We start from the raw sequence: 25,925 nt of genomic DNA, 5'->3' as shown, positions 1-25,925 counted from the left end.
AGTGGTAAAAGTCTTAAGTAACTAGCAGATATTTGGAACAATTGAGTAGACAAAATTGAATTGGGGAAGAATTTTCTAAAGTTCTGGGTCTTAAGGGCTATACCCTTATTCATGGTGCTTTAATAATGGTTTTATTTTTGCATTTATTGAGTAAGATTTTATGTTTTCTATTCCCAGTTTTTGAAATTGACAAGCATAACATTTATGAGTTTATGCTTGTTTAAAAAATCCTGTTGTTTTATTCTCAGTTTAAAAAATAAGGGTGTAAATACATCTCAAAAGTGTACAGATTTCTCACTGAGTGTGTTTTAACCTTTGGGAAACCACAGTAGACCCTGAAGATATCCATAATTTTTACCCAGTAAATTTTTTTCTTTATTTAGATGATTTGCAGTTTTAGTATTTACTGTTGTAATTAGATGGTAATCTTAAAAATGCATTGCTAACTTCAAACCATATTTAAATTATCAGTAGCTATGTATATATAATCACATGGAAGTTGTAGCCTTGCCTTGTATGATTAAACAGAGAAGAAAGGTGGTATTTGTTAACATTTCTGTTTTTTACATGTATCATTCTTTTATCACATCTCATAGGTGATAGCATCCTATTTTTTTCTTTATTTTCTTGGGATTCAGCCCAAGTCTGTCTCCAAAGTCCATCTTCTTTCCTACTGCTGTACTACACTGCAGAGAAATAGGACTGTGAAACTGAATATATATGTATGTACTGTCATAAAACTGGTTATAGTGCGTTCTTTTTCTCCCCCCAATCTACCTTTTCTTTTTCCCCAGAATCCAGATTATCTTCAGTATTCTATCAGTACAGCTCTCTGCAGCTTAAACTCGGTGGTACATAAAGAAGATGATGAACCCAAAATGATGGACACTGTATAATTTGGTTAAGACTGCTGAGGCCAAGTGCTATTTTGTTACAAGAAAGGAAGAACTTGGCTATTTTCTTGACACTTTTATGGGTGCTGCACTTTATTTTTGTTCGGTTTTTGATGGGAGGGAAAGAGTACTGAAATGTTTTGTAAATTTTTTTTAATGTGCTGCTAGGTTTTTTGTTTTGTTTTGTTCTGAAGAGAAGAGTGGTACCATATGTTGCAGGAAGTCAAACTGGACTTTTTGTGGCTACTAAATTTGCCTTTAATCTTATTGTTCTCAATTTTGGAATCAAGTATGAAAATCTGCACAAATGCAATGTTTACAAGAACTGGTTGATTCTGGGAGGCATCTGCTACAGTCTCTTTTTATATGGATATGTACATGTCCTATTCTACAAAAATGATTAAAGAGAAAAACATACTTGTATCCCACTGCTACTTTAGCTGTCAAATTTGGTGTTTCATCACATTAAAAGCAATAAATCAGTAGTTGGTAATGTACTTTACTAAATAAGTTGGGGGGTACAATTTTTAAAAGTCTTAACTCTTAAATACTTGACTTTCGGCACCATCAGTTAAATCCTTGACTATAATACAAATTTGATATATACATTACATTTACCCTCAAATTATTTTCAAAACTATATTCCTTAGAATTTGATTTTACCCTGCTGACTTTAAGAGTTATAATAATATCAAATGTGATGAGCTAATATAGATTTTCTTTTTAAATAAGAATAACTTCAGGCTCACTCTTAACATAGTCTGGGATCTCTCAGGGAGTAAGTTTTAAAAGAATACTAATGGCTTGTAAGAACAAACAGGAATAATAATCTGATTTTTAAATTTGTGGTTATTTCACTCATGTAGCCTTTTAATTTTTTTTATTTTGGTTTATTTTTTGATGTAGCCTTTTAAGAAAGGAGTCTTAAAAATGATTTTTTTTTAAAGGCAAGAGAAATCTTGTAGTGCTAACTGCCTTGAGCTGCCAATTACCTATTTCTGAGAATTTGGTGACTCTTATTAGTAATGATGGCATTTACAACATTTGGCATTTCCCCTTTTTCAGCTCAGTTACCATAGAATACTTCCAAGCTTTACTACTTCCTCTGTAAGTCATTTCAGTTATGCCAGGGTATTTGATGATTTTGTTTATGTAGAATTAGGTAACAAAGCCAATTATGCTATCCTTATTATTGAAGGATTAATCTTATGACTTTAACATAAGCTTTGGTTATATTTGGGTGTAGTCTTTGGCTAAGTACCCATTAAGGCTAGTAGCAAACACTTGGAAGGTGGCTAACAGGGACTGGGAATACATGTCTCAACTTGAGAAACCAAATAGTGCTAAGGGACTCAGGGTGATCAGACCTGTGACCTTGGCCTCATTTGTATCTTGTTTTAACTGAGGTGATCAGACACTTAGTACCCTAGAAATGGACTGGAATTATTGAATCTTCTTCTGTAACATCACAATCTTCCTGGTTTTCAGAATAAAAGTTTTTGTGCTTTTGATATATACTCTATAATAAAATGTTTGACTATATAGTAGTGTTTGTCAGCCTGCACTTTTTTTTTTTTAAACCCATGACCTAGTCGTAGACATTTTTTTCTTGTTGTTCTGTTCTGAAGCAAGCTCTTATTTTTCCCTTTCTACCAAATTGAGAGAATGGGCAGACACAGGAGCCATATTCCTAGTTTCACAGAAATGTTACTTGAATTATTATTTTCCCTTCTTTCCCAGGATTTGCCTGTAAGCATTCAAATTGTTTTGAATTTCATTTTGCCTTCTCTAAGTTAGAGGTATTTAATGACTGAAGACTGGCAGGAGAGAAAGTATCAACAAACTGAGTAAACTATTCTTGAGGGGTACTGAAAAGATGTTCTTTGAAACTTGATTTATATATTTTTACTTGCAAAAGAATATACTGTGTTTTGAGTATGAAAGTGTGATTGGGTCTGTTGTGGGAACCACTGACTGATGCCATAATTTGCACTTAAAGGCTATAAATTACATAGTTAGCCGTACTTCAGTACTAGAAACAGTAAATTGACATCCTTGAACTAATTCCTACCTTTTTTTTTGTTTCTGAAGAAATAAAGAGTATACTAAGCAAAGGGATAATTTACATTTCAGGTTGGACAATTTACCCTAAACAAATTAAACCATGGAAAGTGCAAACACATGAATGAAACATTTTTTTACATCAAAGTATCATCAAAGATTCTTGTTTCATTTGATAAAATTAATATTTGAATAAAAAAATTTTAAATCAAATAGCTGTCCATTTATTCTCTGTTAACTCAGTGTCATTTTTTCAGTGGTAGTGAAGATAATACTGCCTTAAAATTATTACTCTTAGGTAGTTGTTGGGTAACATTCTCTTCCAATTATACCATTAGTGAGCTCTTTCAAATTTTGCCTAATGAGCTCACAATCTCTCATAACTTCTCTTTAGGAAAATCAGGTCCTCCTCTTCTTTCAGACTGGCATATCGTATTACCCTTTTAAAAATGAATGAACGGCCGGGCACAGTAGCTTACGCCTGTAATCCCGGCACTTTGGGAGGCCGAGGCGGGTGGATCCTGAGGTCAGGAGATCGAGACCATCCTGGCCAACATGGTGAAACCCTGTCTCTACCCAAAATACAAAAATTAGCTGGGCATGGTGGCGCGTGGCTGTAGTCCCAGTTACTCAGGAGGCTGAGGCAGGAGAATCGCTTGAACCCCGGGAGGCAGAGGTTGCAGTGAGCCAAGATGGCGCCACTGCACTCCAGCCTGGCAACATCTAAAAATAAAAATGAACATGCTGCCCAAAGAACATGAATCTGTTTTAGTAAGTGGATTTTCTAACAGGATAAAAAAAGTTGACTGTAGGTTTAGGCAAGGTGATCCTGAAGTTAACCTTTGGGTATTTTCAGAGGAGAACAAAATGTCAGTTTACTTTTCTAAGTCAGTCATGTATTTCAGTCCTTAAATTGGTGTGGGACAGAACCGAGGTACTTGTCTGGGTTGAGGTTGGGCTTTCCATTTCATGGGCTTTCCATTTCAATTTTGCCATTATAGCAAACATACTTTTAACAAAACCCTTAAATCCATCCATTTCTCATCTGTAATGGACATGTATATACAATTGCATAGTTCTGAGAAGTTGATTTATCTGAAAATTATTTGCTCACTATGTGAGCCAAGGGGGTCGGGAGGGGGACACAAGGGTGAATATAAGTTCATTATGGATTGTTTACCATCTAATATGAAGTGAAACCATTCTCATAAGCTTTGAAGAATTAGACTTGTTTGATCTCTAAATATAGAAAATGATTGTTAAAATTCCCACATCTTTCACATAGTTAACAGCATGATTCTTCATGTTATTTACACATCAGACATTTAACTTGGAATCCTTTAGAAAAAGATGACACAGTGCTGGACTGATTTACACTTAGGCATGACAGTTTATTCAGTGCTATATATGGAAAAATCAGTGTTTATATCATTTAGTGAGCTAAAAACAAATAAAAAGCAGGAGGGGGATAAGGGCTCTACAAAGCATACTGGCTTTTACCAGAAGCTTTAAGCACAGCTACACTATTTTAAATGTTTAAAAATTTTTTAACCATAACTTCCAAGATGAAAATCTTTCTTTAACTGCAAAGATAGAAAAGCTATTTCTACAGTTTATCAGGGCCTGAGGATTTATTTTTATTTTTATTTTTATTTTTTGGTCAATGAGAAGACACAACATATTCTAAAATACAAATTCTTGCTGTTGGTTGCAACTATAGCAATTTAACATAATTTGAGATCTATAATTACAATGATTTGTTGTTAGTATAGGGCAGTTTTGTCACAAGTTATGAGGATCCAAAATATCTTGCTAGAATGCCATTATATATAGCTGGGGGAAAAGTAGCCACAGGGTGGGGTTTAGAAATTTGAGCCAGTATTTAAACTATTTGAAATGGAACTGACAGAAATTTCTGGATGGTGCTAACAACTGCTAGTTTGCATTTCCCACAGTACACGCTGCTTACAAAAGGTATAGCAAAATAACTTTTACTCTATAAAATAAATCAGTTGAGGTGCTGTTCTCCCTGGCTTTTTTTTTTGAGACGGAGTCTCCCTCTGTTGCCCAGGCTGGAGTGCAGTGGCACGATCTCAGCTCACTGCAACCTCCACCTCCCGGATTCACACCATTCTCCTGCCTCAACCTCCCGAGTAGCTGGGACTACAGGCGCCCGCCACCATGCCCGGCTAATTTTTTTTTTTTTTTTTTGTATTTTTAGTAGAGACGGGGTTTCACCGTGTTAGCCAGGATGGTCTCGATCTCCTGACCTTGTGATCCGCCCGCCTCGGCCTCCCAAAGTGCTGGGATTACAGGCGTGAGCCACCGCGCCCGGCCTCTCATTGGCTTTTAACAAAAGTATAGTAGTTTCTCCTAGCCATGGCATTCAGCTCCATACATGTATTTCCATGTGGTACATAAATCTTAATGATGGTCATTACAGAATTATTTTTTTGGGTGGGGGCAGTGGCTTACACCTGTAATCTCAGCACTTGGGAAGCTGAATCAGGAAGACTGTTTGAGGCCAGGAGACTAGCCTGGGCAACATATCGAGACACCGTCTCTACAAAAAATAAAATTAGCCAGGCATGGTGGTACATACCTGTAGTTTCAGCTACTTGGGAGGCTGAGGTAGAAGAATTGCTTGAGCCCAGGAGTTCAACGTTAAAGTGACCCAATTATGCCACTGCACTCTAGTCTGGGCAACAGAGTGAGGCCCTGTCTAAAAAAAAATAAAGAAAAAAGTTGTATTACAGTCATATTCATTCCTAAAGTAATGAATGTATGTGCAAAACTTTGGGCTCAGTGTTTAGGGGTGGGGAGGGAATGGTCACAGGAAATAAGAGTCTTAATTCTCATAGCCATGTTCTTCCACTCCTCACTTTGATTTCCAAATCCCCTAAGGGTATTATGAAGGCCGGTATGGCTACCATAGCAGGAGATGAAGTATTGCATAAACTGAAACCAGCCTATGGACTGTTTTAAGATCATTTATTAGAACAGTCATTCAGAAGCCATTGAGACAACAGGCAGCAGAAAGGAAGGTGGGATGGAGCAGGCCCTGTGAAGGACCAAGGACAAAGTAATAGCCACAGTTATGAAATTTCATTTTATTCTGATAAAGACTAATATATGCTTGATAACCTAGTGATAATCCATAAGTTTGGTATTTCACAACATTTTTTAGAAAGCACATAAGATTAACATTCAAATAAGGCATTATAGAAAGTTTTATAAAGAATGAAGTGTTTCCTATAATTCTTTTAAAAAACCTTGGTTCATCTTGAAAGATCGATGAATTTTTTAAATATCAGAAGAAAAGGGAAATGAAATTTTCCCCCCAAAACACATAAGAACCACTTACTGGCACTTGTATTTTAAGTACCTGGGGAAAAAACGGAACAGATTTTTAAAGGCAATAACGACTTGTAAGATGGCTTGTTTCATTTGATTTGGCACCAAGTAAAGTAAGAGTAAATATGCCATGGAAGACATAATCAAGTTTTTCCTCCATCTCTCATATTTCCCCACTTCTACCAGACCACACAGTACATCAGCAACCATCCTTTAGATTCCAATTTTTAAATGGCTGCTCAGATGACACCAATAGAGTTCTTTCTCCTTAAAATATGGTGGCAGTGAATGCTAACAGGTATCAGTTTCTTTGATCAGGAACAAAGAACTCCTTCAGGAAACTCACTTTCCTGGTCCTTGTTAACCTATCATGTAAATTCTTTTTATTGGTACACCTGTTTACTAATTATGATTGATTGCTATTTATGCCAAGGGAGCATTTCCCAGGCATGCCTCATCTATTTACTAACAACAAAGTATGCTTACTTTATTTACATAGTGCCACGGGTTTCTCTTTTTTCTTCTCTTTTTTATTGGCGGGGGAGATGGTACTGTAACTTGTTATTTATCAGGGCAGATCATACATTTGGATCAAAAAGAAAAACCAGCAAGGAGATCCTAAAACACATTTCTTAACCTGAGTCATAACTGAAAACATAGACTTTAATTACATTTTGTTGAAAATTCATTCAACTTTGGTGCTTGTAAAAGCACTTATGTCAATTTTTGACACAAATCATAACCCTCAGTACATAGGTATTTTCAAAGGAAACAAGTCATCTTAAAGTAATATTTTTCTATATGCTAATTGATACATTTTTATAGCAAATTGAAAATTCTGAGTAAACTGAAAGTATGCTTAACGACAAAATAAATACAGCATATATGGTTAACATATACATTTCTTAGTGTAAAGGCAGCAGTGAATTTGTGTCTCACAATAAATCTGTAAATCCAGTTGCTTTCTTTCTGGAATTTTATATAGTGTCTCACCATGTTCCACAATGCTGGAAATGTCTTTTTTGGCATCAATCTATGCACAAATTTCTGATTACGTATTTTCTCCAAATGACATGTAACTTTTTTTTAACTTTTCCAGAAAAATATGGAAACTTTATCAACCACTTATTAACTGAACAAAAAGTTAGATTACTACCAAATGCTCTTTTAATTTTGCTCTAACAGATGTTTTAAAAGTTCAGACATCGCTGATGTTTTTGAGGATAACTGCATACAACACACTAGATGATTTCAAACGATGAATCTTAGTATCCGAATCATTTGGCACATCCTTAGTATCCAAAATAAAATCAGTAGAAATAAAAGTAATATAATTTTCAAAGAATTCATACATACTAGAAGTCTTAGGAAAAGCAGCTTCTAAATGCAAGGACTAGGAGGTTTGCCCATCTTACTATTAATAGTTACACACATTTCTCCTCATGGAGTAACTGAAGCTTTCTGGCTTCTTTGTGGAACTTTAGTTTGTAGGAAAGCATATACATAGGGCCAAATCTTGTTGGTTTCTGTTCCGGAGAATGTTTCCAGCACCCCTTTTTTCCTAAAGATGAAACAAAAACAAAACAAACACACACAGGTCTGAGTCTTCCTAATAAGCTCTTTCAAAGCCTTTCTGTAAATAATGATATTGTAGATATAGGAGTCTTGGTAAGTATAGGTTTGTGTAATCAGGAGAGAAAGGCACTTGGCTGGGCATTGGAAAATGTACATTTTGGTTTCAGTTGTGCTCTCTGGCTTACAAAAATGGGTGCTTAAAAAAAATAACAGCACCTATCATTTATTTTATTTATTGAACATGCACTGTGTGTCAAAGGCTGTGCTACATGCTTTACATATTATAGTTTGTTTAATCCTTTCCAAAGCTCAAATTTTCTTATTTTACTAATAAAATCATCCCTTTGTAATGTAACTTAGCGCAAATCACCAAATTGGTAGTACATTTCCAAACAGAACCTATAAGATACCAGAACACCCATCAGCTTTTTTTTTCTACTTACTCTTTTGCAAAAGCTACTTTCTAATACTTGAGTATCTTTCCTTTTTGCCTAGGCCAACATTTATGTTCTCCTCTATTCCACTCTTCTGAATATTAACAGAAAGGGGAACAAAAAGTGTTGGTTTTATTGGGTTTCCTATTGACTGTCTTCATTTCTTCCCAGGCAGATTTGTCTAGCTTGTCACTAGACCAGCAGCCGAAGTCTATTTTATTTACTCCAGTTTCCTGTGGATAATATGGTGAGGAGTGAGATCAGAATCCTGGGGTTGCTTTTCAAGCCACACAGATTCCCTCCAAAGATTCTGGCCTTCCTCTTGCTAATACCCGTCCTCTAGCCCATGCGTACACCTACACATATACACCTACACATATACACCTACACATATACACACCTACACATATACATACCTACACATATACACCTACACATATACACACCTCCACATATACACACCTACACATACACGCCTACACATACATGCCTACACATATACGCCCACACATATACACCTCCACATATACACACCTCCACATATCCACACCTCCACATATACGCCTACATATATACACCTACACATATACAGCTACACATATACACCTACACATATACACACCTACACATACATGCCTACACATATACGCCTACACATATACGCCTACACATATACACACCTCCACATATACACACCTCCACATATACACACTTCCACATATGCCTACACATATATGCCTACACATATACGCCTACACATATACACACCTCCACATATACACACCTCCACATATACACACCTCCACATATACGCCTACACATATATGCCTACACATATACGCCTACACATATACACACCTCCACATATACACAACTACAAATATATACACCTACACATATACACACCTACACATATACGCCTACACATATACAGCTACACATATACACACCTACACATATACACACCTCCACATATACACACCTCCACATATACACACCTCCACATATACGCCTACACATATACACCTCCACATATACACCTCCACATATACACCTCCACATACACACACCTCCACATACACACACCTCCACATACACACCTCCACATATACACACCTCCACATATACACCTCCACATATACACACCTCCACATATACACACCTACACATATACACCTACACATATACACACCTCCACATATACACACCTACATATACACACCTACACATATACACACCCACACATATACACACCTACACATATACGCCTTCACATATATGCCTCCACATATACACACCTCCACATATACACACCTCCACATATACACACCTCCACATAATACACCTACACATATACACACCTACACATATACACACCTACACATACACACCTACACATACACATCTACACACCTCCACATATACACACCTCCACATATACACACCTACACATATACGCCTACAAATATACACACCTCCACATATACACACCTCCACATATACACACCTACACATATACGCCTACACATATACACACCTCCACATATACGCCTACATATATACACCTACACATATACAGCTACACATATACACCTACACATATACACACCTACACATACACACCTACACATATACACCTACACATATATGCCTACACATATACACCTACACATATACACCTACACATATACACACCTACACATACACACCTCCACATATACACGCCTCCACATATACACGCCTCCACATATACACGCCTCCACATATACACCTACACATATACACCTACACATATACAGCTACACATATACAGCTACACATATACAGCTACATATATACACACCTACACATATACACACCTACACATATACACACCTACACATATACACACCTCCACATATACACACCTACACATATATGCCTACACATATACACCTACACATATACAGCTACACATATACATCTACACATATACACCTACACATATACAGCTACACATATACACACCTACACATATACACACCTACACATATACACACCTACACATATACGCCTACACATATACGCCTACACATATACACTTCCACATATACACCTCCACATATACACCTCCACATACACACACCTCCACATACACACACCTCCACATACACACACCTCCACATACACACACCTCCACATACACACACCTCCACATACACACACCTCCACATACACACACCTCCACATATACACACCTCCACATATACACACCTCCACATATACACCTACACATATACACCTACACATATACACACCTACACATATACACACCTACACATATACACACCTACATATACACACCTACACATATACACACCTACACATATACCCACCTACACATATACGCCTTCACATATATGCCTCCACATATACACACCTCCACATATACACACCTCCACATAATACACCTACACATATACACACCTACACATATACACACCTACACATACACACCTCCACATATACACACCTCCACATATACACACCTACACATATACACACCTACACATATACACACCTACACATATACACACCTACACATATACGCCTACAAATATACACACCTCCACATATACACACCTCCACATATACACACCTACACATATACGCCTACACATATACACACCTCCACATATACGCCTACATATATACACCTACACATATACAGCTACACATATACACCTACACATATACACACCTACACATACACACCTACACATATACACCTACACATATATGCCTACACATATACACCTACACATATACACCTACACATATACACACCTACACATACACACCTCCACATATACACGCCTCCACATATACACGCCTCCACATATACACGCCTCCACATATACACCTACACATATACACCTACACATATACAGCTACACATATACAGCTACACATATACAGCTACACATATACACACCTACACATATACACACCTACACATATACACCTACACATATACACACCTCCACATATACACACCTACACATATATGCCTACACATATACACCTACACATATACAGCTACACATATACATCTACACATATACACCTACACATATACAGCTACACATATACACACCTACACATATACACACCTACACATATACACACCTACACATATACACACCTACACATATACACCCACACATATACACACCTCCACATATACACACCTACACATATATGCCTACACATATACACCTACACATACACACCTACACATATACATCTACACATATACACCTACACATATACACCTACACATATACACCTACACATATACAGCTACACATATACACACCTACACATATACACACCTACACATATACACCTACACATATACACACCTCCACATATACACACCTACACATATACGCCTACACATATACACCTACACATATACACCTACACATACACAGCTACACATATACACACCTACACATATACACACCTAAACATATACACCTACACACATACATACTGGTTTAAAGACTGCATAAGGACAACCTAAGAACTCTGGTTTATTACTTTGTGAAAACAGGATTCCTTATACCTTTGTAGCCCTTCTTACTAGGTTTTCAGGGGTTTCACTAAGGACAAAAGCATTCTTTTCTTGATACCTCATAAAATTGGCCACAGTTAACTTAAATAACACCCACTGTTTTCTCGGTAAGAAACATCTGCTAAAGAGGGAAATTATGCAAATACAGCATTCTTGGGATATTAGAAACCCTCCTGCTTCTAAATTCACTGGCACCTGGTACAGCTTTCAAGGGAACAAGCTTCTTAACTGTTGTAAGCCTCTTGAAGAGCCGATTTAAAAATCAAGCCAGTGTCACAAGTGGGTTAATTACTGAGGGCACAATTGCAGGCACCTATTCGATCCTAAATCGTGGGTGAACATTTGTCATTTTAATTTCTGTGTAATATAATGGAACCAGCTTCAACAACTGGTCCTCCAAAGAGTAAGGGCATCATGTTGTTTGTAAACATAGACCAGTTACTCTATAATGTCCCACAGCTAAAAGGTTTTTTTAAAACAACCAACAATACAATTGTCAGCATTTCTAAATAACAATGCTGACTATTACTAACATTCGTGCAAATAAACTTTCAGTTTTTAGTCAAGTCTCGCTGAGTTCTATGTGTGGGAGCTGAGAATGAAAAGATTGAATTAGGCCGGGTGTGGTGGCTCAAGTCTGTAATCCCAGCACTTTGGGAGGCCAAGGAGGGTGGATCACTTGAGGTCAGGAGTTCAAGACCAGCCTGGCCAACATGGCGAAACCCCGTCTCTACTAAAAATACAAAAATTAGCAGGACGTGGTGGCACGTGCCTGTAGTCCTAGCTACTGGGGAGGCTGAGGCATAAGAATCGCTTGAACCTGGGATGAGGGGGCTGCAGTGAGCTGGGATGGCACCACTGCACTCCAACCTGAGAGAGAGTGAGACTCCGTCTCAAAAAAAAAAAAAAAAAAAGAAAGAAAGAAGGAAAGAAAAAGAAAAGAAAAGCTTGAATTAACAGCAAGAGGCAGCAAAAGCCAGAAGCAGCCTAGAAAGACTTCTAAAATATCTCCTAAGACAGGGGCCTGTGTCTTTCACTTCATCTTCACAGCTTTCCTTAACTTCCCTTACTACTATTTTTTTTTTTTTTTTTAAGACAGGGTCTCACTCTGACACCCGCGCTCTAGACTGCCGTGGAGCAATCACAGATCACCGCAGTCTTGACCCACTGGGTCCAAGCAATCTTCTTACCTCAGACTCCCCAGTAGCTGGGACTACAGGCATGTGCCACCATGCCTGGCTAATATTTTTTTTTATGTTTTGTAGAGACAGAGTTTCACCATGTTGCCCAGGCTGATCTTGAATTCCTGCCTTTTCGATCCTCCTGCCTTAGCCTCCCAAAGTGCTGGGATTACAGGCATGAGCCACTGTCCCAGGCCCCTTCCCATATTTTGATATTTTGACAGAACGAATCCCAACAACCCCTGGTACTTCACTGCTTTGGGGGATTATCATTCATAGCCTTGCAGTGGTGGTGTTATCTGCCCAGCAACAACGCATTCTCCCTTCCTCTGGTTACCTTTGGGAAACAACCTCTCCACCAAACTCAGCCGACGAGGTTCAGGAGAGACTGTCCCCACTCCCCATCTTCAAGGATGGACATGATCAGAGCTAATCGGTGCCAACCCCAAGACTTTTGCTGGCAAAAGAGGCTCTTTGCTGCTGGGGTTTCTGACTGGTAGGAGGTAAACTGGGAAGGTGAGGGGCTGCTACACAGGGAGGGCACACCTGAGACTGAAGCCAGCACAGGACAAAGGAGCTGAGTGACTGAGGCCTGATGATAGGGGTTTTTGAACACCTGGACCCATCCGTCTATCTTTGACTTTTTAGTTACATTACCAATAAATTCCCCTTTTGCTTAACCGGGTGTGAATTAGGTTCTTAGTTAATATAAGCACATATCATATTGTATGATAAATACTGTTTACCCAGCTCCCCACCTCACCCACAAACATAGCTTCTTGGAGCCTGACAGTGACTGGATCTAATTGTCCATGTGGACCAAAGGCCTAGCACAGTGTCAAGAGAGTGAACAATAATTGCTGACAATGAATGATTTAATAGACACCAGGGCTGTTGCAGGACTTTCCAGGATCTCTCACTTAATTCTTTTAACAACCCTATAAAGCAGATGCTATTTAATATTGCCTGATTTTACAAATAAGGGATTTGTGGCATGAAGGTTAAATAGCTTGCCTAGGGCAAAAGAGACGGTAATTTTCAGAACCAGCCTCATTAAACAAATGACAAAGTTATAGTAACAGCTACTATAAAAAATGGTTTGCCAACCTTGTAATTTTATGCTCCAGAAACAATTAAGATGGTTTGAAAGGCCAGGCATGGTGGCTCATACCTGTAATCCCAATGTTTTGGGAGGCCGAGGCAGGAGGGTTGCCTGAAGTCAGGAGTTTGAGAGTAGCCCGTGCAACATGGCAAGAGCCCCAGCTCTAAAAAAATTTTTTTAATTGGCCAGGTCTGGTGGCACGGGCCTATAGTCCTGGCTACTTGGGAGGCTGAGACAGGAGAATTGCTTGAGCCCAGGAATTCAAGGCTGCAGTGAACTATGAAAGAACCACTGCACTCCAACCTGGGTGACAGAGTGAGACCCTGTCTCTAAAATAAATAAATAAATAACAGTTTGGAAACTATTGCTTCAGATTTCTACTGCATACATACGCTATTACAACAACAATAACAATAGCTAACATTTCTATAGTGCTTTCTATGTGTCAGGCACAGTTCTAAGAGTTACCCATATTAATCTTTCAAACCTTTATTCTCTTCCCCAATTTACAGAGGAAAAAACAGGCAGAGGTTAAGCAGAAGGTGAAGGTGAAGATGGTGAGCTGGGACTTGAACTTAGGTATTCTGGCTCCAGAGTCTGTGTTCTGCCCAAGATACTGTTCTGCCCTGATCAGGATCAGTATTCAATAAGTACGTAAATGAAAGGGGAGGCAGTCAATCCTCTGTAAGAAGCAGGAAGGCTCAGTAAGAAAACTGGAGTATTTCTTAGCCTAAGTCAAATACTCATTCAGTACAGTTCCTATACGTGTTGCAGACAAAACAAGAGCAGACAAAACAATGTTAAATTGTAAGCTTTTAAAGACTGCTAGCCAATTACATAGTCTGAGGGATTAGCTGCCATCTGAGATTCTTCCACACCATAGCATCCTGTATTGGCAAATGTGGTGGGCAATATTAAGTTTGCCTCCCCAGCATTCATTCCAGCCCTGCCTCCCCTACCGACAATCCCCAGCTTACAATTATTCAATGCAGGATTTTTCACCTTTATGATGGTGCGAAAGCAACATGCATTCAGTAGAAATTGTACCTCGAGCACCTGTACGACCATCCTGCTTTTCAATTTCAGTACAATATTCAGTAAATTATGTGAGATATTCAACACTTTATTACAAAACAGACTTTGTGTTAGATGATTTCGCCCAACTGTAGGCTAATCTAAGTGTTCTGAGCATGTTTAAGGCAGGCTAAGTTATGGTGCTTGGTATTTTCAAATTACAATGGATTTATTAGGATGTAATTTCATCGTAAATTGCGGAACATCTGCACATAGCAGAGTATGGGTGAGACTGTCGCACGCCAACTTTAGAAGTGGACTAGTCAGTGTAATCAGTGGAATCCTTCCCACCCCAATGACTGGTTCTGCAGTAGGCAGTAACCCAAGCCTGTAACAGTTAGTGCCAGGCATTCCCTGACTGTAGTTCAAGTTGGCTCCATCCGAGTGGTGCTCTGGGCTTCTATTCACTGGAGGAAAGGTTACCCCTCAGCCCTTCATAGAAGAGGAAGCCCTGGCTGTTCCTACAAATGTCTGCTACCATGCAGGAAGCCTAAGGACAAAGCCAATACACACACAGGAAGGCAAAACCAAGAGAACGGCTACACTGATCAAACCCAGGTGTGACTGAAGCCCAACCTACCTTCTGGACTTCTGTTACACAAGCTAATGTATTTCCTTTATCACTTAAGCCCATGTGAACTGGGTCTTTTGGCATTTTAGCATTTCAGCTGTAGAGGAAGGAAAATCAAAACTAGACTTAGTGCACCACTATGCAAGAGAAGTTCTGAAAAGCAAAAACTCACTGGTAATATTCCAGGACTGGCTTTGTTTGGTCTTCATAAGCCTTTAGCCTCTTGATAACCGTCTCTGGTTTATCATCCTCACGCTGAATGAGAGGCTCCCCAGTCAGGTCATCAATGCCCTAAACAGGATTAGAAGAGACTAGTATCAGATATCATATTTCTGAAAGATATTTTCACAAGCAGTTCAATTATTTTTAAACAGACATCTCTGTGCAAGTGCCAAGCACAAAAATGTGCTAACTTTTAAATAAATGGAATCTAACCTCAAAAGAGATCATCGCAACAGAAACAGGGTATACCAGTTTCATTTCTACAGTTATCAGTCACTTTAGCCTTAGAGTAAAAGGTTTTCTAAGCAGCCTCTAAGTAAGTTCATATATATTCAAAAAGATTCAGCTATAAACTTGGAATTTCAACTGCAAGTCCTAAATAAACCAAGGTGTTAAGAATCTCTATCAGCCCCACTCCTAACACACTCCTTGGCAGAGTAGGAAATCAACAAATGTTTTTGAATGAGTAACAAACCCCTGCTGCTCCTGGGGCAACCTTTAGCACCAAGCTCAGTGGACTTGATCAGTCAACTATACCAAGTAACCTGAGAATATACCCTCAGGAGTTTTGGTCAGTCAGAGGATTTCCAAGTTCACTCAACTTATGTCTGTTAGGGCAAGAGGACTCAGGGACAGTCTGCTATGTGACAGTTCCACAACAACTACTCACCACAGTTTTGGGAGGGTTGAATTCAATGTTATAGACTCGGCCACTGGCCGGATGAATCCAGCGAGCAGTAAGGCGTTGTTTAATGACCTCAAAGGGCACATTCAGGTTAATCACTGTGTCGATCTGATAAGCTCTATCTAGGGCTTCTGCCTGTGGAAGTGTCCTTGGAAAACCTTTATAAAGTAAAAAAGAAAAGGAAGAAGAACAAAGAAAGGAAGTATGGGGTGGGGGGTGGGGCGGGTGGAGAAAGAAGAAAGAAAAAGAAAGAATTAATGTTGCACAATCTGAACAAAAGGAATGAGGCTCACCAGGCAGGCCGATCACAGCTGCAGTGCAACTGTGATGGTTACCTGTCAACTTGACTGGGGCATGAGTGCCCAGATATTTGGCAAATATTATGCTGGGTATATCTGTCAGGCTGCTTTTGTTATGAAATTATCATGGAAATAGGCAGACTGATAAAGTACATTGCCCTTCTTAATATGGGTGGGCCTTATCTAATCAATTTTAAGGCCTGAGTAGAACAAAAGGCTGACCCTCACCCAAATAACAAAGAATTCCTCCTGCCTGCTACCTCTAACTGGGACACAGGACTTTTCCTGCCTTTAAACTCAAACTGAACTCATGATCTTCACTCAAATCCAGGGGCTGGCCAGGCGCAGTGGCTCACGCCTGTAATCCCAGCATTTTGGGAGGCCGAGGAGGGCGGATCCCCTGAGGTCAGGAGTTCAAGACCAGCCTAGCCAACATGGTGAAATCCCATCTCTACAAAAATACAAAAATTAGCCTGGCATGATGGCAGGTGCCTGTAATCCCAGCTAGTTGGGAGGCTGAGGTGGGAGAATCGCTTGAACCCGGGAGGGGAGGTTGTAGTGAACCAAAATCCTACACCAGTGCACTCCAGCCTGGGTGACAGAGCAAGACTCCTCAAAAACAAACAAACAAACAAACACTCCAGAGGCTATTTCTGAAATATGACAAAATGAAACTAAAGTCCAGCTAAAGGAAAACTATTAATGCAAAAGGACAAAACCCTAACAGACAAAGAGATGTGTTATATAGCTAAACAATGTGGTTCAAAAACAGAGAGACAGGCAAATGTACCTAATGAGTGAATTCAGAAATATACCCAAGCATATTAGGGAATTTAAAATAATACTTTGATCACAAACTTTTGACTTTGCAATGTTGTTACTAAGGACATTTTGTCCAGAATACCAGAAAAAAATTAAAATTAGTAGAAATAATATATTTTCAAAAATGACAAAAGTTAGGCCACACATGGTGGCTCACACCTGTAATCTCAGCACTTTGAGAGGCTGAGGCGGGAGGACTGCTTGAGCCCAGGAGTTTGAGACCAGCCTGGGCAACAAGCAAGACCCCTTCTCTATAAATAACAACGACAACAAAATTAGCAGGGCGTGGTGGTGCATGCCTATGGTCCCAGCTACTCAGGAGGCTGAGGCAGGAGGATCGCCTGAGCTCAGGAGGTCAAGGCTGCAATAAGCCATGATGACCCCATTGCACTGCAGCCTGGTGACAGAGCAAGACACTGTCTCCAAAAAAAAAAAAGTGACAAAGGTTAAAACCGCACATGCATAATTTGTTAGAGCAAAAATATCATCTGAAAAATTACATTTTCTTGTTAACAATGAAATGTGGAAAAATTTGCCAGTGACCTAGACCTTACAATGTGCTAAAATGACAACGATAACGACTAAAACTATACCCAGGAAACCTGGATTTGGGAGAAATAATGGCCCTTTCCTGGGCAGCATCACCAGCCTACCTTGGTTTACCTTGTTCCTGCTGCCAAAGATAACCTGTCTCTCCACCCATGTAATCCTACTCATTCCTCAAGACCTCCCACAAATGGGAATGTTTTTCAGCCCCTTACACCTCATAAAGAAGCAAGACTTTTCATTAAACTTTTTAAAACAAAATTTTGAATTCTGAACCATGCAACATATTTTGTTTTAAAAAGGAGAAGATGCCAGGTGCGATGGCTCATACTTGTAATCCCAGCACTTTTGGAGGCTGAGGTGGGCAGATCACTTGAGGCCAGGAGTTTGAGACCAGTCTGGCCAACATAGTGAAACCCTATCTCTACTAAAAATACAAAAATTAGCCACGTGTGCTGGTGGGCACCTGTAATCCCAGCTACTCAGGAGGCTGAGGCAGGAGAATCACTTGAACTGAGGAGGAAGAGGTTGCAGTGAGAGGAGATCGCACCATCACACTCCAGCCTGGGCAACAGATCCAGACACTGTCTCCATTAAAAAAAAAAAAAAAGTGCGTACTCCTCCACTACATTACTCTCTGTTCACATCAACTTCTTTTTTTTTTCTGAGACAGAATCTCACTCTGTCACCCAGGCTGGAGTGCAGTGGGGCAATCTCGGTTCACCGCAGCCTCTGCCCCCCAGTTCAAGCAATTCCCCTGTCTCAGCCTCGCAAGTAGCTAGGGTTACAGGTGTGTGCCATCACGCCCGGCTAATTTTTGTATTTTTAGTAGAGATGGAGTTTCACCATGTTGGCCAGGCTGGTCTTGAACTCCTGACCTCAGGTGATCCGCCCACCTTGGCCTCCCAAAGTGCTGGAATTAAAGGAGTGAGCCACTGCCTCTGGCCCACGTCAACTTCTAATTTACCTCTTAGCACTTATATCTGTGCTTATCCAAGTTTTTGTTTACTTGTTTACTACTTGTCTTCTACTAGAATGTACTTTCCACAAGGACAAGACTTCAGAACCTTCTTAGATAAAGCAAGCAAGTCAGGGCTCCAGGGCTTGGCAAGGGCAGCACTGAGTGCATGCATGCCTGTGTGCGAAGGTGGGTGAATGGGGTTGAGTAGGAGAGAAGACTAGATTAGCTATCCTCTTCCAAAAAAGGATATTATGACTCAGATCTTCTTGAAGAAAAGGCTTATCCCAAGTTTATCCCAGTTTTAGTGAGAGCTGAGGACTCAACTGAAACAAATCTCTTTTGTGTCCTCTCTATATTAACAAAACTAAAAATCAACCTACCCTCAAGGATTCTGCCATACTCCTGGCTAGGGAAAGTTTACAGCTTATTGTAAATTACTCTTGGGTCTTGCTTCTTCTGTGGTGATCCTCCCATATCACAAAATATTCTCAAAGAAAGGGGAAAGGAACTAAAGTTACATCTGAAGGGAGCTTAGAAATCATGCAATTCACTTCCCTCTTTCCATTTGGATATAGAACTGGTCCCAGAGAAGATGACTGGTTTCAGGATAGTCCCAAGCACCCCTCTCCCCAAACCACCATCCTTGACGTCTGTCTGAAGCCCATGAAATGCTCATTCTCCTGCCAGCACTGATTATTTTGGGCAGGTGAAATGCTCATGAGACTCCACTTACCATCCAACAGCCAGCTATACTGGGTGAGATTTTTCAGCTCATGAAGGGCCAGCCGAGTCATGACATCATCTGGGATGAGTTTCCCTTGGTCAATGAAAGCCTTGGCTAACACGCCAATTTCTACAGCAAAGTGGGGGAAAAATCAGTAAGTGCATTTGTTTTATCCCATTCCAGGCACCTCGGAACGAGTTGCCTAAAGGGGAAGTCTGAATGGCATACTCATCTGAAAATGTGCATCATCAACTTTTCTGATAAAAACAAAGGTTATGGCCGGGAACAGTGGTTCATACCTGTAACCCCAGCACTTTGGGAGGCCCAGGCGGGTAGACCACCTGAGGACAGGAGTTCAAGACTAGCCTGGCCAACATGGTGAAACCCAGTCTCTACAGAAATAAAAAAAATTAGCCGGACATGATGGCGGGTGCCTGTAATCCCAGCTACTTGGGGGTAGCTTGAACCCAGGTGGGAGGCGGGGGAATCGCTTGAACCCAGGAGGCAGAGGTTGCAGTGAGCCGAGATCGTGCCATTGCACTTCAGCCTGGGCAACAGAGTGAGACTCCGTCTCAAAAACAAAAACAAAAACAAAGGTTACAAAATAATCTAAACTTCAGATTCTTCATTATGGAAAAATATATAAATGTAAATATATAGACAGAAAAAATATTGTAAAGGTATAGACCGATATGTTAACAGTAGTTATCTCTGCGTGATAGAATTGAGTGTTTTTAAATATATATATGTACTTTTCTGTATTTTCTACCAGAAAAAATTATGAAATAGCTGAAATTATTTTCTTTAAAAATAAGAATTTGAAATCATCATTATTTTGAAATGATTCAGTTTAAATGCCTGCTATCATGTTATTGGAGAGACTTTTCCAATCCTGTAAAACAGGCACTGCTATCGTGACACAATTCAGTTTTTAACCAGATTAGTATTGTGATTATGTTATATTTTTATTAACGAAACACTCTGGAAAATGATTTATGAACAATTTAATAATATTACCTACAACTATATGTCACTCTTATGCAATAGTATTTTAATTTCTTCATGTTCCAATTCAGTTTTTGACCAGATTAGTATTGTGATTATGTTATATTTTTATTAACGAAACACTCTGGAAAATGATTTATGAACAATTTAATAATATTACCTACAACTATATGTCACTCTTATGCAATAGTATTTTAATTTCTTCATGTTCCCTTACCAAACTATTTCTATACCTTCAGAACCGTAATTCCATCATAATCTGCGTATCTACAATTTTATGTTCTTTTTGTCACTTAGCATTATTTAATAAATACTTTTTGGTGGTTTTATATAGTCATTTTAGGTAACCATATTACACTCCAAATATAAGATATTTTGAAATAAATATATAAAACTACACTTTATGACAGCAGTACTGCTGGACATTTAAATTGTGTAAATTAGTCTTGATTTTTCCTCATCACCAAAGACTCTTGTTCTTTTGCTTTTATTTTATTCCTCTTTGGGATTATTTCCAATAAATAAATTCCCAGATGTCAGATTAAAGGGTCAAGGTATATATGAATATTTTCCTAACTGTTGGTATGAATTGCCATACTGACCCCAAAACAGATTCTAAATTGTCAGATTCATGAAACTTTAGATTTTTAACCAAGAACAGATTCTAAATTGTCAGATTCATGAAACTTCAGATTTTTAACCAAGAACAGTAACTGCATGGACACGGGCTGTCATGTGGCACGTGTGCTGCTGGATGTGCAGACTGCACTTAGAAGAGGGCTTGGCAGATGGAGAGGTCAGAACTCACTAAAACAGCCGTATACTTAATGTGTGAACTTCTCTGTCTACAGGCTTTTGACTACCGCTCTGGGGAGGGACAGCTTCAACCTCATCAACAGCATTTGGAAAAAAAATGTAAAAACACGCAATTCTCTAGGGCCAAGTCCCAAAAAAACCTGTTATTGGCCTCTCCCCTCACCTCTCACTCTTCAGGCCAAGCCTCCTTCTAAATCCGAACCAGCTGCAGCCGATGGGTTAGAAGATGGGGTTAATTAATAAAGTACTTAATTTTATCAGTATATGAATAGCTGTAACAAAAGATTGTCTGCCCTTGCCACTTCTATACAATATTAGAGATTCTAGCCAAGGCAATTAGTCCAGAAAAAGAAATAGAAAGCATCCAGAAAAAAAGAAGTAAAACTATGTCTAAAGCCAACGGTTTGAGACCAGCTTAGGCAACATGGTGAGACCCCATCTCTACAAAAGATTAAAAAATTAGCTGGGTGTGGTGGCTCACGGCTGTAGTCTCAGCTACTCAGGAGACTGAGGTGGGAAGACTGCTTGAGCCCAAGAGGTCAGGGCTACAGAGAGCCATGATCATGCTACTGCACTCCCGCCTGGGCAACACAGTGAGACCCTGTTTCAAAAAAAAATCATAGAATTCAAAGTCCAGAAATAACCTTTCAAATTTATAGTAAACTGATTTTTAATAGGATGCCAAAATAAATGAATGAAGAAAAAGAAGTCTTTTTAACAAATGCTCCTGGGACAAATAAATATCCAGATGAAAAGGAATGAAGTTAGACCTCTACCATGTATAAAAATTAACTCAATATAGGTCATAAACCTAAAAGTAAGCGCTAAAGCTACTAAACTTTTTTTTTTTTTTTTTTTTTTGAGATGGAGTCTCGCTCTTGTCACCCAGACTAAAGTGCAATGATGTAATCTTGGCTCACTGCAACCTCCCCCTCCCAGGTTCAAGTGATTCTCCTGCCTCAGCCTCCCAAGTAGCTGGGATTACAGGTGCCCACCACCAGGCCCAGCTAATTTTTGTATTTTTAGTAGAGACAGGGTTTCACCATGTTGGCCAGGCTCGAACTCCTGACCTCGTGATCTGCCTGCCTCAGCCTCCCAAAGTGCTGGGATTACAGGTGTGAGCCACTGCGTCCAGCCTAAAACCTCTTAATAGAAAACACAGGTATAAATCTTCATCACTATGCATTAGGCAATGGTTTCTAGATATCCAACCAAGAGCACAACTAACAAAGGAAAAAAATAGATACATTAGACTTCATCAAAATTAAAAACTTTGTGCTTCAAAGAACATCATTAAGAAAGTGAGGCCGGGTGCAGTGGCTCCTGCCTGTAATCCCAGCACTTTGGGAGGCTGAGGTGGGCAGATCACCTGAGGTCAGGAGTTCGAGACCAGCCTGGCCAACATGGTGAAACCCCATCTCTTAAAAAAGAAACGAAAAGAAAAGAAGTGAAAAGACAATGCATAGCATGGGATGGAAGAAAAATTTTGCAAATCATGTATCTGGTAAGGAATTTGTATCTAGAATGTCTAAAGAACTCTTACAACTCAATTTTTAAAAAATGTTAAACGGACATAGGATCTGAATACACATTTCTTCAAAGATATACAAATGGCCAATAAGCCCATGAACACATGATCAACGTCCTTAATCATTAGGGAAGTCAAATGAAAACCACAAGGAGATACTACTTCACATTCACAAACATGGTTATAGTCAAAAAGACACATACAGGCCTACCCTGGAGATATTGTGGGTTTGGTTCCAGACTACCACAATAAAGTGAATATGTGAGTCACACAAATTTTTTGGTTTCTCAATGCATATAAAAGTTATATATTTACATTACATTGTAGTCTATTAAGTGCAATAGCATTATGTCTAAAATAACAATGTACCTACCTTAATTTAAAATAGTTTTATTGCTAAAAAATGTTAATGATCATCTTAGCCTTCAGAGAGTCTTAATCTTTTTGCTGATGGAGGGTCTTGCCTCCATGGCTGATGGCTGCTGACTGATCAGGATGGAGGTTGCTAAACGATGAGGTGGCTGTGCAATTGCATAAAATAAGACAACAATAAAGTCTGCCTCATCAACTGACTCTTCTTTTCACCAAAAACTTCTCTGTAGCATGCAGTGTTGTGTGATAGTATTTTATCCACAGTAGAACTTCTTTCAAAACTGTAGTCTATCCTCTCAGACCCGCTGCTCCTTTTTCAACTAAGTTTAAGTCATATTCTAAATCCCTTGTTGCCATTTGAATAATGCTCACAGCATCTTCACCAGGACTAGATTCTACCTCAAGAAACCACGTTCTTTGCTCATTCAGTAAAAGCAACTCCTCATCCATTCAAGTTTTATGAGATTGCAGCAATCCAGTTACATCTTCAGGCTGCACTTCTAATTCTAGTTCTCTTGCTATTTCCACCATATGTGTAGTTACTTCCTACACTGAAGGCTTGAACCCCTTAAAGTCATCCATGAGGGTTGGAATCAACTTCTTCCAAACTCCTGTTAATGTTGACACTTTGACCTTCTTCCTGAATCATGAGTGTTCTTCCTGGCATCTAGAATGCCGCATCCTTTCCCTAAGTTTTTCTATTTACTTTGCCCAAATCCATCAGAGGAATCACCATCTATATAGCAGCTGAACCTTATCAAATGTGTTTTTTAAATAATAAAACTTGAGAGTTGAAATTACTCCTTGACGCGTGGGCTACAGAATGGATGTTGTGTCAGCAGGCATGAAAACAACATGAATTTCCTTGTACATCTCCAGCAGAGCTTTTGGGTGACCAGGTGCATTGTCAATGAGCAGTAATACTTTCAAACGAATCTTTTTCTCTCAACAATAGTTCTCAACAGTGGGCTTCAAACAGTCAGTAAACCATGCTATAAACCAATGTGCTGTCATCCAGGCTTTGTCATTCCATTTACAGAGCACAGGCAGGGTAGATTTAGATAATTCTCAAGACCCTCGGATTTTTGGAATGGTAAATGAGCATTGGCTTCAACTTAAAGTCACCAGCTGCATTAGTCCCTAGCAAGAGAGTCAGCCTGTCCTTTGAAGCTTTGAAGTCAAGCATTGACTTCTCTTCTCCAGCAATGGAAGTCCTAGATGGCATCTTTTTCCAATAGAAGGCTGTTTTGTTTACATTGAAAATCTGTTAGTGTAGACACCTTCATCAATGATCTTAGCTAGATTTTCTGGATACCTTGCTGCAGCTTCTACATCAGCACTCGCACTTTCATGTTACGGAGACGGCTTCTTTCCTTAAACCTCATGAATCAATCTCTGCTAGCTTCAAATTTTTATTCTGCAGCTTCAACACATCTCTCAGCCTTCACTGAAATGAAGAGAATTAGGGCCTTGCTCTGGATTGGGCTTTGGCTTAATGGATGATGTGGCTGGTTTGATCTTCTTTCTAGAACACTCAAGCTTTCTCCATATCAACAACAAGGTTGTTTTGCTTTCTTGTGCTCCAGTGTTTACTGGAGCAGCACTTTTAATTTCCTTCAAGGTCTTCCTTTGCACTTACAACTTGGCTAACTGGTGCAAGAAGCCTAGTTTCAGCCTGTCTTGGTTTTCAACATGCCTTCCTCACTAAGCTTAATCATTTCTAGCTTTTGATTTAAAGTGAGAGATGTGCCACTCTCTTCCTTTAACTTGAACACTTTGAGGCCACTGTAAGGTTATTAATTGGCCTAATTTCAATATTGTTGTGTCTCAGGGAATAGGGAAGCTCGAGGAGAGAGAGACAAGGGAATGGCTGGTTAGTGGAACAGTCAGAACACACATAACATTTATCAATTAAGTTTGCCATCTTATATGGGTATAGTTCATGGCACCCCAAAACAATTATAATAGTAACATCAAAGATCACTGATCACAGATCACTTTAACAGATATAATAATAATGAAAATATTTAAAATATTGCAAAAGTTACTAAAAATGTAAAATAGAAATGGGAAGTGCGTAC

The 25,925-nt window shown here is 39.2% G+C and overlaps 2 protein-coding genes across 10 annotated transcripts in view; one reads left to right on the top strand and one right to left on the bottom strand.

Annotated features, from left to right (window-relative positions):
* CDC37L1 (cell division cycle 37 like 1, HSP90 cochaperone) overlaps positions 1 to 2,435 on the top strand; it is a 28,230-nt gene extending 25,795 nt beyond the window's left edge. The window contains exon 7 of the mRNA XM_528531.5: positions 795 to 2,435. Coding sequence (XP_528531.2) covers positions 795 to 896 — 102 coding nt within the window. The 3' untranslated portion in view covers positions 897 to 2,435. The remainder of the gene's footprint in view (positions 1 to 794) is intronic.
* The window catches only part of AK3 (adenylate kinase 3), a 75,356-nt gene that overhangs the window by 28,569 nt on the left and 20,862 nt on the right, over positions 1 to 25,925 (bottom strand). The window contains exons 2-6 of one of the 9 annotated variants that reach the window (XR_008536995.2): positions 20,133 to 20,252; positions 16,757 to 16,929; positions 16,037 to 16,155; positions 7,741 to 7,869; positions 5,557 to 5,676 (exon numbers count right to left, since the gene is read on the bottom strand). Coding sequence is in view for 7 of the 9 variants with exons in the window: in XM_054657906.2 (XP_054513881.1) it covers positions 7,749 to 7,869; positions 16,037 to 16,155; positions 16,757 to 16,929; positions 20,133 to 20,252 (533 nt within the window). In the remaining 2 variants the exon portion in view is untranslated. Of the gene's footprint in view, positions 1 to 4,324; positions 5,677 to 5,931; positions 7,870 to 14,692; positions 14,902 to 15,873; positions 16,156 to 16,756; positions 16,930 to 20,132; positions 20,253 to 23,845; positions 25,688 to 25,925 lie in introns of those variants that run through there. The other 8 variants (XM_001138039.7, XM_016960550.3, XM_063788769.1 and 5 more) reach the window with 8 other exon arrangements.

Source organism: Pan troglodytes, chromosome 11 (assembly GCF_028858775.2).
Source record: "Pan troglodytes isolate AG18354 chromosome 11, NHGRI_mPanTro3-v2.0_pri, whole genome shotgun sequence".
Taxonomy (NCBI): domain Eukaryota; kingdom Metazoa; phylum Chordata; class Mammalia; order Primates; family Hominidae; genus Pan; species Pan troglodytes.
Note: the sequence above shows the minus strand (reverse complement) of the source record. Positions and strands in the feature narration are given on the sequence as shown.